The 15986-nt window shown below is 50.3% G+C and overlaps 1 protein-coding gene across 1 annotated transcript in view; it reads right to left on the reverse strand.

Moving 5' to 3' along the window:
* Positions 1–317: 317 nt before the first annotated feature.
* GFRA2 (GDNF family receptor alpha 2) overlaps positions 318–15986 on the reverse strand; it is a 101593-nt gene continuing 85924 nt past the window's right edge. Inside the window, exons 4-8 of the mRNA XM_023736674.1 lie at positions 14144–14253; positions 13231–13371; positions 10925–11097; positions 1779–1832; positions 318–836 (exon numbers count right to left, since the gene is read on the reverse strand). Of these exons, the coding sequence (XP_023592442.1) occupies positions 714–836; positions 1779–1832; positions 10925–11097; positions 13231–13371; positions 14144–14253 (601 nt within the window). The 3' untranslated portion in view covers positions 318–713. The remainder of the gene's footprint in view (positions 837–1778; positions 1833–10924; positions 11098–13230; positions 13372–14143; positions 14254–15986) is intronic.

Genomic DNA, 15986 nt, shown 5'->3' on the forward strand with positions numbered 1-15986 from the left:
AAGCACAGCTCCCAAGCCTTGGTGGAACTGCCCCCTCATGCGATGGTCATGGGGAGCCCATGGCCACATCCCTCCACAGGCACCCATGGGGGTCCACACAATGACGCAGACCCACTAGGAGCTGCACTGCCTGGCCTGGGGAGGGCAGAAAGGAGGGTGAAACCAACTCTATCCTTGAAGCCAAGAGGAGGTGCTGAAGGAGCCCACCTGGAACCCCCAATGGCCAATCTCGCAGCCCGGCTGACCGCTCCCCTCTGCCAGCCCCAGCAAGTCCCCAGAGTGGGCAGCTTGAGGAAAGCAGCTGCAACTGTCCTGTCCCAGCCTGCATCGGGCACAGCCACAAGTCCCCTCGGCCACAGGGGTCATATCTTGATCTCTTGCTTCAGAAGGTCCAGACAGGAACCACCAGGAGAAAGTGAGGAGCATTTCCGGACCCTCTAGCCCTCCTCGGTGCTGGGTTTCCCTTGTCTGGGGACCTCGGGTGCCTGCTCTCAGGCTGCCCGCCTGCTTGTCTGTTTGGTTTAGAAAAACTTCTCCAGAGAAGGAACCTGGGAGGAGACAAGTTCAGAGACAAGGTGGAGAAAAATTCTTTTTTTGCAAGGTGTGTGTGAGCGCGTGTGTGCGTGTGTGTGTCTGTGTGTGTTTCCATTTTGTCAGGCGGGTGTTTCCTGTTTGTGAAGCTTCCAGATATCTTCCAACGAGGTTCCCAGGACCTACAACGCCAGTTTCAGCATCAGCAAGGAGAGAGCGGTCAAGGCAGTCGTCGGTCTGGCTCTGCTGGGGCCTGAGTTAGGTTTTATCACCTTGTTACTCCCTGGGATGATGTTTGTAGTCAGCTGGGTCCACAAGAGAAGGGGAGGATGAAAACAAAGAGGACAACAAACCAAAACAAAACAAGTCAGCAGGGCGGGGACCAGAAAAAGAACAGGACTCCCTCAAGCTTCTGCCTTCTCTGTTACCCAGAGAGATTCTCCTTTGCCCTCTCAATGTAGAGTCAGGCTTCCATGGAGCTGGGGCAGACGCAGGAACTAGAGGGCGAATACCATCCCTTCTGGCTCCAAGCCCCAAGGAGGCAGGCCAGCAGACTCCAGGAAAATGGGCTGCTCATCTCGCTCCGCATTAGGGCTGACTCGACCAAATGAGGGAGAGGATCTGAGCCCCACTGAGTGGAGACAGTGGATAAGGATCTCAAGAAGGAGAAGAACCCAGGGTCCACAAGAATCTGCTTCTTGAGAACAGAGAAAAGAGAGAACAGGTTCTCCCTTCTCCTAGCTTTGTTTAAATTCCTCCTCCTCCATGAAGCCTTCCTCGCACATCTCTCTCTGGACCTCTCTCTCCTTCTGTAGAATCTGACAATGCCTTTTCTTCTCATCTAAGTTATTATCTTAGGTCTATAAGTCATATCTGTACTCCTGTACTGGGGGCTCCTTAAAGAGACTGTCTTTTTCCATGTCTGTATCTCCTAAACATCATAGGAACCAGCACAGAGTAGGTGCTCAATAAATATCTTAAACAGTAAGGAAAGCAGGGGAAGGCCTCTGGTCAGAGCAGCCACTCGCATCTCCCCATGGAGACCGCCAAGGCCCAGGTGCAGCCTGCCACCCCCTGCATGCCTTCCCACACCGTGAGTCCCGCCCAGATCCAGGTGGGCCAGAAGCTCAGCTAGGAGCAGCCCTGCAGTGAGATTTGGGGGCTCATAGACTCACCTGGGAAACAGCCCCCTCTGGCCCAGTCTCCTGTACCCCTTCCCTTGCCCCACCACTCTGGCCCTCACTTACCTCTGTGAAGCACATGCTTAACTCTTTGGAGTTATTGGCCTTCAGGCCCTGCTCCTGTGGGAGAGAAGGCACAGTAAGGACTGGTCTCTGGGGTCAGGTCTCTGGCCAGGCTTTGTCCACTGACTCAGATGAGACCAAACATGCTGTGGCCCTGACATCCACCTCTAGCATTTCTAGGCACAGGGTACGAAGTGAACAGTGCTGACTCAGTTCCCATGCAGGCCAATGGGCCGCTGCCCTTTTCTAACACCCTCAGCAATTAGGTTCTGTCTCCTCTGGGCTCCTGGAGCACATAATTGAAGACTCTGCTGTCCATCACATGGCATTCTGTACTAATAAGTTATTCACATGTCTATCTACCTCATTCAGAGCTCCTCAAAAGGCAGGGACCATGCCTTCTTTTCCTTGCACTGAGCAGTGTCCAGCTCACAACAGTAACTGAGTAAACGTTTTACTAGACGCATGCATGCATGTATGAATGAATGCCACAGATCAGAAAAGGCATCAGAGAGCCAGTTCCAGTTAAGTTGTCATGGCTACTGGAGGGCTATATAGAGAAAGATGATGAGCCCTCATCTGGGCTCAGTGGGGAAGAGAGCTGTGATTGATTAGTGATGTCTGCCACAGGGACATGTTAGGTGGACATCTGGCAACCGTGCCAGGTGTTGGCCATTCTTTTCCTAAACAGATGTGCAGCACCTGCGAGCTTTGTAGACAAGGGGAGGAATGAGAAAAGAAAGCTGGCTTGGTGCAATCGTTCTCTGCCCCTGGAATAACCACTTGGATGGAGGGCCAGAGGGTGTGCATGAGAACAGCCCTTTGTTGTTATCATAATAACAGTGATCCATGGGAACTAGCTGGGGGATGCAGTGTTTCTATCGTGGCTTCAAATGGTTTAGTTCCCAAGGCACTTACAGTGAAGCTCTGGCCATGACAACAACTGGAAAGCCCAAGAAATTATGCCTGAATCACTGTGTTTAGCCAGAAATATCAATAATCCCTTGGAAATTATAGGCAATCTACAGCCCAAGTCATCTAGTCAGCTAAACAAGGCCCCAGCTGTCACACAGAGACCCCAGCCAAGAGCACAGTCACCACTGATGGTGGAGATATGACCACAGTGATTAGTGCAGCAGGAGTGGAATCATGAAGATCCTGCTCAAGACCACAGCACCAGTTTCTCCAGGTGACAAGATACGGCCCAACTCACCTATCAACCTGCTTCCCTCTGCAGAAGGGTGTGTGCTATAAGGCCTTAAGGCCCTAAGAACTGGATTCTACTCCCCACGTCCATGCCCATCTTAGAGGCTGCACTACCGTCATCATCTTCAATCTGACTACCCTCCCTTCTCCCCTTCACCAGACCTCACTCAGTCTCAGCTCTCTGCCCTCCTCACAGATCCTGCAAGCTCTGTGCTGTCCTGTGGCCTGCAGGGGTCTGCATCACACAGCCCAGCCCTACTGGCCCCCAGCATCATCTCTTGCTATAATTGTTTCAGGTATGGCAGGTTTGTTACTGCCCCCCCAACTCACCACACTGCTCACTAAATATGGAGCTTTATATATAATCGGAGTCCCTGGGTGGTGCAAATGTTTAATGCACTCAGCTGCTAACTGAAAGGTTGGAGGTGTGAGTCCACCCAAAGCACCTTGGAAGAAAGCCCTGGCCATCTACTTCCAAAAAATCAGCCTCTGAAAATCCTATGGAGCAAATATTCTTGACACATATGGGGTTGCCATGAGTTAGAGTCGACTCGACAGTAACTGCTCATGGTGGTATGTATAATCGCCAAGGCAGCCAGCCAGGGGAGGATTCAAGGTTTGCACCCCCATTTCAAGCAAAGCAGCTCCATTTTTGTTTCATATATTGGAGTTATGCATAAAATTGTTTTTAAAAAAGATTCTATTGCTTTAAAAAAATACAGTTTGAGAAAACAACTAACCTGGATGACCTCTAAGGTCCTGCCTGCAACGACATTCTGTGACTGTCAAGTGACTTCATCTATTGGAGCCTCAGTTTCCTCATCTATGGAGCCCTGGTGGCACAGTGGTTAAGAGCTCAGCTGCTAACCAAAAGGTGGCAGTTCAAATCTACCAGGTGCTCCTTGAAGCCCTATGGGGCAGTTCCACTCTGTCCTATAGGGTCACTATGAGTCAGAATCAACTGGACGGCAATGGAGTTTTGGTTTTATTTTCCTCATCTATAAAACTTCGATGGACAAACTCACCTCACAGACCAACTGTGAAAATTAAATGAGATATTGCATTTAGCATAGCAAAGCTCTATACAAACATAAGGGCTTATTAATTCCACATGGCAGGAAGCAGAGCCACACTTAGTTTGCATCCTATGGCAGGGCCTATGAGAAAAGCTTTGAAGGGACAGGGGAGAAGGCTGCAAACTGAAGTCCAGGTAAGCTGGTGGCCTGCAGGCCAGAAAGTAAGGCTCAGGTGCAGCCTCCTGTGCCCTACCTGCCTCCTGCAGCCAACTACGCAGCAGGTGACAGCTAGGGAAGCTAAGTGCCAGAAATCTCTGCCCCAGGCACCCCTCCACCTGATTTCCAGAAAACACAGCAGACACCTCCCCTGAAGGCAAGCCTGAAGCCCCTAGCCCAGTCCTGCACACACAACATTTGGCCATTTGTTGACCTTGTTTTAAGGTGGAAGTGCAAAGAACTATAGAAATGATCCCTGAAAGCATAGGCTGGGAAGAGAGAAAAAGGTCATTCACATTCACTCCTTCATTCCCAGATCACTGCCTCCTCTCTCCCTCACCCTTAACTCAGGGACTGCCAACTCCCTGCCACCACACACACACACACACACACACACATACACACACACCTCCTCCAGGAGTTTCAAAGATGAGTAAGTCACAGCTCTGTCCTTGGGGGCTCACACATCCACACAAACACATCCACACAATCACATCCACACCAGTCAAATGAATGGAAGGAGGTGAGAAGAGGCACCATCTTTCTCTAAAACCCCTCAGGCTGCAGGCTGTCCTCAGAGACCATGCTCCCCCTTTAAGGCTGCCTTTGACATTGACCTCACCCTGATTTTCTCGGACGCTGATGGAAGCGGTCTAGGGGAACAGAGTGTGGCTTACTCCAGCCCCTGTCCCTGCCCCTACTCTGAGCCTCTCTTCCCTGACGTAAATTCAGGGTCTGTGGATTAACACAATTCCAAAGGCAACAAGCCTTGGCTGCTAGCATGGCAGGAAACAGGGCTTCTAATCAGCAAAGCCCCCTGACTTGGAGGTGGGCCGAGGGACTCTGGAGAGAGCTGGCTGCTTGGGCTGGCCTGCAGGGCACCATCAGAAGCACTAAAAAACCCACTTGTGCAGGTGGCACTGGGAGACGTGAACTGGGAAGGGGCACAGACACGGCAGGACAGTGGCAAAGGAAAGGGTCATCCTTTTAGAAATGTCTCCCAGAGAGGCCCCTGTTCCCAGGAAGTTGGAAAGAAATTGTCTTCCTCCTCTTCCTTGCCCACCTCTGACCCCATCCCACCCTTAAAGCCCAGGCTGGCAGTTCCCAGAGCCTTGCTAGTCTGGCCCAGGTGCTAGGGACTAAGTCTGGGGTTGTATATATGGGAAAACTGATGGCAGGAAATGTCATCTCTCTCCTGTGTCCCTGCTTCTGTTTCCGACCCCACGCCCAAACCTCGAGTCCCCATGGACTCCTCCCACACTTGTGCCACAACAGTCAGTCACCGGGGTCATCCCTTCTGCACTCACTCCAGTAACTCACACCTCTTCCTCCCCTCCCTTCCCAACACCCTAGCTCAATCCCTCATTTCTTATCTTCCACATCTCCTAACAGGTCTCCCTGTCTCTCTCCAGCCTCTCTGCTTTGTCAACCAATCTCCACCTGCTGTCAGATTAATCTTCCTAAATCACAGCTCTGATCATGACACTCCTGCTCAAAAGCCTTCCGTGGCGTCTCAGCATTCACCATGTCAACCTAGTCATCGGGTTTCATTTCCATCCCCTCCCCTTCCCATACATACACTTTGTGTTCCTCTACGTACATACTTGCTGCTCCTCTACGTCAGGTATTGCCAAACTTTTTCTGTAAAGAGCCAGGCAGGAAATCTTTTTAGGCTTTGCTGGTCATACAGTTTCTGTTAAAACTACTCAACTCTGCCTGTAGCACATAGGCAATATGTAAACAATAGGGTGTAGCTGTGTTCCAATAAAACTTTATAGAAACAGACAGCGGGTCAGATTTGGCCAGCAGTCCATAGTGTGCAGACCCCTAGTCAACATGCTCTACAGTCTCCTGATTCCATGCCTTTGCTCTCACTTGGCTCTCTGCTTGCGGCATCCTCACTCACTCCAACCCTAATTCCACATCTCCACATATTCCCGCAGAGACCAGACTTAGTCACTAGCATGTGGGTGAGACCAGCAAGGCTCTGTGAACCGGGAACTGTGGAAGTGGAGTGGGGTCAGAGGTGGGAAAGGAAGAGAAGGAAGGCAGTAATTTCCTTCCATCTCCCTGGGCACAGGGGCCTCTCTGGGAGACATTTTTAAAAGGATGGCCCTAGCCTACTCTCTCATGCCTAGCAACAGGTTTTACCTTGTCCATGAGTCCTTTACTTCCACTCCCAGTCCAAAGCAGTTCCTCCCTTCTGTGGATCCCCATGACACTTTACTGTTCCTCTTGGTGTGCCAATCATTTTTTCCCTCAGAATTACTTGAGCTTGAATGCTGCCTGTCCTACCTGTATGAGGACAGGGTACTCAGCTATTAAGCTTGTTAGCCTCAGTGCCTAGAATATAGTAGCGATGCAATAATAATTTATGTTGAATAAATGAATGAATGCAAGGATGGATGAATAAATGAATGAGAGAGCTAGGGGAAGGAAGGAAAGAAAGAATGCATTCCAAGTTACAAACAATTGTCTCTCAAAGCTTTTAGGAAGCCATATTTGTAAATCAGAAATGTATGCTTGCTAGACATCCCAATGCACCAACTGGCCTTTCAGTTCCCATGCCCTGATGTCCATGGGGTTGTGTACAGGTAAGAGGCTCATCAAGGGATCAGACAGGATGAGGGCGGAGAGGGATAGGCTGCTGAATCTGTTGCAGGCTTATGATGAGAGGGTCTTGTGGAAACCTCTCCTAAGTCATTTTTAACACCCCCAAGACATGACTGGCAGTGTCAAGGGTGAGAGGAGACATTGACTAGTGAGACAAGGAGAGCAAAGTAGAATATGCGTTACCAGGGCTTGCTAGCACCACTGAGTGAGCGCCACAGGAAAGCTGAAATTCAGTTGAATTGTTGGGGCCATGTTGTTGTTGTTTGGTGCCATCGAGTCAGTTCCAATTCATAGACAGCTTATATACAACAGAATGAAACACTGCCCCGTCCTGCGCCATCCTCACAATCGTTGTTGTGCTTAAGCCCATTGTTGCAGCTACTGTGTCAATCCGTCTCGTGATGAGGACCATGCACATTAGCATTCTGAGCCCAAAGGGAATGTCAAGGATGCTGGAAACACTATGCCCAGGAAAAGCACTAACCCCCTGCCAGTGTTCCTCCCCAGCCACACTGCACACCCTAGTCCAGGCCCTGTCATATTACCAAAGAGCCTTCTAACTAATCTTTCTACATCTGTGACAGAAATACTCCTTCACCACGCACACAGAGGACCCAGTAAACATCTGTGGGATGGAGAAAAGCTGAATAAAGAGTTGCCTGAGAGCAATAACACAGACCCTGCTCTAGAACGGAGAGCAGTAGGTTCCAATAAATCAAATGAATTAGGGGCTCTGGATTCCTGCACTCAACTTTTATGGACCACCTACCAAGAGCTATGAATCAGAATGCTCTAATCCGAAACCAATCATGGAGATGACACAAGACCAGACAGCATTTCGTTCCATTGTGCATGGGATCGCCATGAGTCAGGGGGCAACTTGAAGGCAGCTAACCACAACAACACCAAGTGCCAGGCACTGTGCACTTAGTTATACAGGGTCACAAAGAACAGTGAGATGTGACCCTTGTTCTTGAGGGACTCTCGCCTAGTACAGGAGAGTACAGCACATGAGACAAATGCTCCAATGAGGCAAAGTGGCAGCCCAAAGGCAACTTTGCCTAGGAGATCAGGGAAGATCACACCAAAAGTATGATAACATTTGAGTAGGATTCACCAGGCAGAGAGGTAGGTGGGGCGAGGGGCAGGAGGGAGGGGATAAAGAGGCATTTCAGTGAGAGGGACCAACAAATGGAAGGACCCAGCATCCTGCTGACCCCACCCCTGAGGCCCTACAAACAGGACTGCCTTGTGGCTTCAGAAACAAAGGGCCTTGGATGACTTTCCAAGACTGACCTGCCTTCTATAGATTCCCCCACTCCGGGGATCAGTGGGAAGGAGGGAAAAGACAAGGGGATGCACACAAGTATATGGGCCGGGCCAGAAGGCCTGGGAGAGACCGTTCTGCAGATCCTTCCTGGCCGTCTCCAAGTTCCATAGAGCCCTAGGCAGGCATGGCCACTCTAGGAGGGAGCCACAGCCACGAGCGAAAGCATGAGGGCAGAACAAAAAACAGCATCAAAGACACCAGCATAGCCCACCAAGCAGACCCTGACGCAGGGCTACTCAGGGGTGTCCTCAGCTCCTGGCTTCTCTATGGTGCCCACAGATGCCCACATCTCTGCTCAGCAGCCCCACAGTGGGAATGCCCTGCCCTGCCATAGGAAAGTCCTCTGGGGGAGAAGATTGGAAGAGGGGGCAGCGCAGTACAGCCAGAAGAGAATGTCCTGGGAGGCAGGAGGCCTGAGTTCCTGGCCCTGCTCAGCCACCAATTGGTCATGTGGCTGTGGACAAGTTATTGCCCTTGCTAGGTCTCAGGTCCCTAGGGTTTGAGAAGGAGATCTCTAGACACTAGATTCCATACGGAGATTGTGGAGTCTGACTACGAGTCCCAGGCTGGCAGCATCTCTTTGTCAGTGAAGGGGGTCCCTAAAGCTTCCCCAAGGGTCCAAGCAGTATGGATAGGGGCAGGGAGGGAGGACGAAGATAAGTAAAATAATCTTGCCTCTCTCTAGGGGTACCCAGTGTACAGAGCCTTTCCCACCCTCCCTCCCATTTTGGCCTCAGCTTCCTGTCTCTGCCCTCACTTGGGACTCCCTTCTGTAGTCATGAGTTCCCATGGGTTCCCATAATTCCCAAGGGCCCCACAATAGACACCACAGACCCATTCAATCAGAGAAACTCTAAGCTAGCGGAGATGAGGAAGGGGACAAAGCACCCCCACCAGCCTCCAGATGAGCTGAGAGCAGAGACTAGGGCTCACTCACTCTACATTCCTGATGCCTGGCACTAAGCTGGTGCTCATTAAAACGATGCTAATGAAGACACAATCAGGGCTCTTCCCCTTCCATTTCTGTAGGAAAAGAAACTGGGGAGTGACAGTGGGTAGGGCCCTCTTTTGAGGGTCTGTTTCTCTTCCTTTCCTCCTGGGATGGCTGTCCCTGGCTGTCCTGCCCACAGAGACAGTGCCCCAGAGTGACTTGGTTAATAGGCCCAGAATGACCAAGCCTGTGGGAGCCACCTGCTAGGCAGCCTCCTCAACCCCTAGGGGTTAATAAAACCTAATGTTTGTATAGTGGTTTTCAGTTTACAAAGCACTTTCACATACATTATCTCACATACAGATCGTCCAATGTCTCCACTGGAAACGAACCAAAATTAAGACAAGTCCCAAGACAGTAAGTCTGCAGAAAACCAGGCTGGGGCTAAAAAAAACTGAGTGACAGTTTAGCAAACTGCTGAGGGAAAGAAGAAAAAAGATGGGTCTGCAGAGTCACCAGGCACTGAAGGGGGTGGGTGGGGAGGGCAGGCACAAAGCCATGGCTGTGAACTTTTCTGCACCCACGATGAATCACAGTGAGGGCCTTGGGAAAGGGCTAGTAGCTGCTGAGTCAGCATCTCCCCAAGTGAGCCCACCCAGAGGGGCTGAGGGAAGAAGGGTGACATAGGGGAGGCTGCCGGGGCCCGGAAGGATACGTGAGCCACTCTGAGGAGCTGACATGGTCACCGGACGGGTGGCATAGTCCTGACAGGCCGAGCAGCCCACCACTCTAGCATGAAATTGAGCTGGTGATTGTCTGTGGAGCAGGATCCCAGGTTTCATGCTGGCACCTACTTAAGCATGTTCAGTGTAATTAGAAGCTGCCCAAGGGTGACACTGGCATCTCACCCTAAATCAGGAGAGACCAGCTTAATTGAGGGAAGCAGGGCACAGAAAGGCTGCAAGCTTAGGCTTACATGAGGGCACTTGGAGGTCAACTGTTACAGAGCAGGGGACCCCACAAGGGAGGGGAGAGGAAGTGGGAAGAGGGCTTCCCTGACCAGGGCTGGCACCAGCACATGAGCCTACAGTGCAATGGGTGCTCAGGAGGGACCTGAATGCCTCTTTGAGGGCTTGTTTAATTGCTGGCCCTCCACAAGACCATAAGGACGATAAAACCCAGGACTGTGTCTGCCTCATTCACCAATGTATCCCTAGTATCTACAATAACACCCGGCACAGGTAAGGTATGTAACACATGTTGGATGGGTGGGTGAATGGATGGATGGATGGATAGATGGATGAGTGGGTGGGTGCGTGGATAAATGGATGGATGGATGGACAGGGCAGGTGGATGGACAAACAAACAAACACCATGGGCTTTGGAGCCATATGTAGTTTTGAAATCTAAATCTAGCACTAATTAGCTGTGTGACCTTGGGTATGTCACCTAACCTCCCTGGATCAGTTTCCTGTGTGTAAAACAAGAATACTAATACTCACTATTGTGAGGATTAAATGAGATAGGTGGTGAGTCTACTAGCATAGTACCTGGTGATTAGCAGATGGTTAATAACCATCACGTTTCTCTTGTACCCCCCGTATCTAGTATAATACTGTGATAGGCAGGCATTTAACACTTGCAAGATGCAGGCCGAAATTAATACATACACGAAAAACTACCCCCACCAGCTCTCCCATGTCTCTTGGGTCCTTGCTCACTCCCTGGCCTCCAGGTTAGTAGTTTCCCCCACCTACCTCTGGTATGACAGTGCTCCTCTAGGCTCTCAGCCTGCCCCTGCCTCCATTTCACTTGCTGCAGATCCAAGCCTCCTCACCTGGACGGAAGTGCAGGTGGTGATGACACTGGTCCCCAGGCTGGTGCTATCACTGAGGTCATCTGGCAAAGAAGGAATCTTCTCCACCCGAGGGGCCTGGGTGGCCTGGAATGAGGGGTTCTTAGGGGACAGGTTCACATCTGTGCCATTGCCAAAGGCCTGGATGGCATTCCCTGTTGAAGGGAAGAGAGCAAACAGATGCAGAGAAATCAGGGGCCACCTCCACCATGTCTCCTCCTGCTCCCCACTCCAACCACTAGCTTCCCTGTAACAGCCTAGAAACTGGGGACAGAGTATAACACAGCCAAATTTAACTTTGCTGAAGCTCCCTTTCAGGTACCTACCAAGGTCTCACATCTAGAGAAGGAAATAGCAAGAGGAAGGTTGAAAACGACAGAAAAACTAGGATAGAAAGAAATGCACGTGGTAAAGAATGTAGAAAAGGAGGAGAAAAAGAAGAAGATGCAAGGAATGGAAAGCCCAGAAGGGAAGAGCAGGCCATCCCAAGGATGGTGAGAGCCGTCGTCTCAACGGCATCATATGCTGCAGACCACATCCTCCTTCAGGACCTTCCCCAACCCCAGCTCTGTCGGTACAGATTCTGCTGACTCCTTTGCCACCTCAGATGCATCCTGCTGCAGGCTCCCATCCTCTGCTGGCATTCCAACAGCCCCAAATTCAACCCTGCCCTCTTCACATCATACACTTGTGGTGCTCTCACCCACTCCCATGCCCTTAGCACTAATTCACTAAGGACTAAATAATCTGACCACTTGGACAAAACCATCCCCAAGACTCAACCCTATGACCATGTGCCTACAGAAATCTCTACCTCCATGTCCCATACACGCCTCCAACTCATGATGTCTAAAATTAAACTCGGCATCTCTCCCTACCATTTCCAACAGTGCTTCTCCCTCCCCTTGTATTTCCAGTCTTGAAGATGTCATCTCTATCTACCCAAGTCATCCAAGTCAGAAACCTGTAGGTCACCCATGATACCTCACTAACCACTGACTTGCAGTCAATGGAGCCTACTATCCACCCCATCTCTCTTCACCATCCTTCTCCCCACAGCTCTGGCTCACAGTCTTCACTGTCCTGTACCAAAAACAGCTACAACAGCCTCTGACTGGACTCTCTGTGTTGGGTTACTTGTCAGACTCACATCCCCATCCTCCACCCCCTCCACACTACAACCACGGTGAGCTTTCTGAAATAGAGATCTTATCCAAACACCACCTGCTTAAATCCCTCCATTGACCCCTACGCCCCCACCACCGCCACCTGCAGAACATAAAATCCAAACTTCCTCCGGTCTGCAAGGCCCTTCATGAGGACTCACTCTATCTGTCCAGGTAGCTCTCACTATGATCCTCTTCAATGCTATAGCAAGGCTGAATGGTGTGCAGTTCCCTCGATCTACCCTGGTTTTCTGTGGAGCCCTGTACTCTGCTCATGGTGGACTAGACTGCCCTTCCTGCCTCTTCAACTGTTGATCAATGCCCAACTATCCATCAATGGATACTCCTCTGGGAAATGCGCATGCCAGTGCAGAGCCTCCCTCCTCCAGGCTGACCTGGTCATCCCCACCCTGGTTCCTGAGGCACCCTGCACAGACCTCCACTCTAGCACTGCTTGCCCCATACTGTGACTGCTGGCTGGCCTCCTGATGGCTTACCTCAATCAGACTGACAGGGATTGTAACTTATATCTCTGAATCCTCAGTGCCATACAGAAAGGAAGGATAGACAGCTGGGCAGGAAGAAGAAAGGGGGTAAGAAAAGAGGGAAGAGGTCTTCAGCAACGAAGAGGTAGCAATGAATGTCAGACTGGAAAGATCAAAGACAGACACAGCTCGACTGTAGCTAACCTCTCTCTCTCTCTAGACTTTGCATTAGGAGCTTGATGACTTGAAAAGAACATCACCAACTCCAAAGCGAAAGAGATTCCTTAAAGGGAGACGTGAGACACCGTCATGAGAGGGCTGAAGCTCTCACGATTAACAGACCAGAAATCTTCAGCCAGAAACAGAAGATTTTACAGAGGTTTAAGGCCTAGTGGTACACTGAGGCTGGCATAGTGAGAGTTCTGGTGCAAATCTCCAAGAGCACAAAAACCAAGATCCCTGTGGGCAACACATATGGTAGAGAAACCATATATATATATCATATGTATATATCACTGGCCATCCCAATGGAAGAAGAAGGGAATGACTAGGGCTATGACTAGACTTCTAGGGTCTCTCCTGGAGCAGGAGGGGAGTGAGTGGCTTCTGGGGATGGGGAGAACATTCCAGGACTTACGGAGGCATGGGTTCTCAGTGAAGTCCCTGAGGAACTTCTCACACTCCTCCTCCATGTTGCCACTCCCACGACAACTGCACCAGGGGGACACCACAATGCCAGTGGGGTTGGAGTCCACGTAGTTGGGTGTCATGTCAAATCCTGGGCAGGGAGAAAATGGGAGGGAAAGCAGAGAGGAGCAGTCAGTTTTTCCCTTTGGGCCCCCATATACCCTCTGCACCCCAAATACAGTGACATCTCAACTCACAATCCTAACTCTGAGCATTACTATCCCAATGACCATAAAGGGCAGCAGGGGACAGAGGGGACAGAGGCAGAGAGAATGCTGGGTTCCTTATCACTAGGAAGACAGAGAAGATACTCAAGAGCCCTCTTCTAGAGCATGCACCCTTGCTTTCTCCTTTGCTAAAAAGAAGAGAGTGTGTTCTGGAGCCTGGGAGACTTAGGCTCACATCCTGGTTTGGGTCCCAGTGCAAACATTTCCTAGCTATATAAACTGTTATGGCAAGTTATTCAACTTCTCTAAGCCTCATTTTCCTCGTCTATAAAATGGAGATATCAATAAGAGCTGTTGTAAGAATTAAATAAGACAGCCCATGTAAACTGCTTAATGCAGAACCTAGAATGTCACGACCATGCAATAAATGTTAGATTTTGTTATTATTTCAAAAGCCTTCTAAGGCCTCTAGGGCCCTCCTGCCCCTATTATAAAAAGCTGGGATCCTACTCCTCAATAAAGATCTAGCCTATCCTCTGGTTTCCCGTTGGAGTTCTATCTGAATCTGAGGCAGAGCCAAGGGCAAGCTCAGGCTGCCTCCATATGCTGGCCCCAAGCTGGGCCGTGGCTCTGTCCCACTGAGACATAGGCAGCAAAGAGCCACTGTGACCCTAGGCACACAGGGAGAATGCTTACCTATCATGCCAGCGTAGGAGCCCAGACACGCCTGGTAATTGTCCGCAGGGCAGCTGGTGAGTGTCTGGTAGGAGGCTCGACAATTGGCGTGGAAGTCTGCCAGCCGGGACCTGATGTCAGGGAGAAGACCCAAAGCAGAAAACAGAAGTTGAGTCTGGCGGCTTTCCTGCCCTTCTCCACGCATCCAGGGGCACAGTATCTTCCCTCTGCAGCTTCCAAGGGTGACAGGAAGCCAGGAAGGGGAAAGGGAGAGTGGGGGTAACCAAGTCTTGGGAGGACAAGCACCTTGGCTCTCCTACCAAGCCGTGAGCTCTTTAGGGATACAGTGCTAGGCACACTGTGAGGCTTAAGAAATATCCACAGACTGACTGGCGAAAAGGACTCAAAGGCATGGAAACACCTCACTCAAAATGCATCTTTTAGTCAAAAGAACATAAAAAGGATTCAGGGCAGGTTTGCAGAGATACCTGGAAACAAGGCAGGGAAGTGGACTCCACCCTCTGCTTGGTCACACTTCTGGGATGACCTTGCCCAAGTCTTTCAACACATCACTCTTCTCATCAGTAAAATGAGTTTAATAATACCAGCCCCAGCTACCTCATAGGATCCGTCTGAGGGTCAAAGGAACTAGCCCCCAGGAAGGTAAAAGAAGAGTTCCCCTGGTATGAGACATCCCTATGGGCAAGGGGATCCTTCCGGCACCTGTCACCCTTCTGCCATCTTCCCCAATCCCACCCAGGCAGAATTAGTCTTTTCTTCTTAAGAGCCCGTAACACTCTGTCATCCATTCCTCCACATTGATACCTATAATGCTGCCTCATAATGACTTGTTCACAGCTCTGTGCCCCTCACTAGACAATGAGCTGCTTGATGGCAGACAGTGTCAGACTCAGATTTGTCACCCCAGCCCCCAGCACACAGCCTAGACATGGAGGGTTACATGGATCACAGGGCACCCAAGTCTAATACGCATGGCAATCCCTTCTTCCTAGTGCCCCTTGCACACAGACTGTTACCATCAACCTGGGTAGGGGCAGGATGCTACCCCTCTCCACCATGTCAAATAACAATAATAATCACCCCTTATAGGTTAGCGCCCTTTGCCAAGAGTTCCTCATGTATCTCAGCATTTATGTCTAACAGCAGCTTCAAGAAGCAAGTACTAAGATCTTACTCACGGATATTTTCCCAATATTTGGCACATAGTATCACCTCAATAAATATGTGCTCAGTGAGAACTCTATGATAACTCAACGGGCTATCCACAGAGAAGGACCAAAACCCAGGTCATCTGACTCCCTTGCCTGTACTCTTTCCACACCATAAAGATGTCCCAAGAGCATAAAAACCAAGGCCCCTGTAGGCAACACCCATGGTGGAAAAGCCCAAAGTTAACTACAAAGTCAGCTCCCCCTAGTTCTCCACTGGAACTTTGCCTCATTTGAGAAAGCAACAGGTGCAATGTGGTAGTGGTAGTGGTAGTGTCAGACCTCGTCTAACTTCAGGGGAAATGAGAATCACCATCAGGATCAGCCCAAAGCTGATTCCTATGAGGCAGAGGTTAGACATACCTCCACTCTCCAACCTTTACCAATTCTGACACCAGCCGTCCTCCCCACGGCACTCTCTGCTTCTCTGCTGGGTTTGATAATTCATTGCAGTGGCTACACAGAACTCACAGACCATAATCAGTTATATGGTTTATTAGAGAAGTAACATGGGATCAGGATTAATATGTAAGTAACAGGAATAGGATCAATGTCAGGAAGCACATAGGCAAGGTCTGGAAGGATCCTCCAAAGTGAAGGGCACATCCTTCCCTTCTTTAGTGTAGGACAGCTTT

The sequence above is a fragment of the Trichechus manatus genome, unplaced genomic scaffold (assembly GCF_000243295.1).
Source record: "Trichechus manatus latirostris isolate Lorelei unplaced genomic scaffold, TriManLat1.0 scaffold00090, whole genome shotgun sequence".
In the NCBI taxonomy this organism is placed as follows: Eukaryota; Metazoa; Chordata; class Mammalia; order Sirenia; family Trichechidae; genus Trichechus; species Trichechus manatus.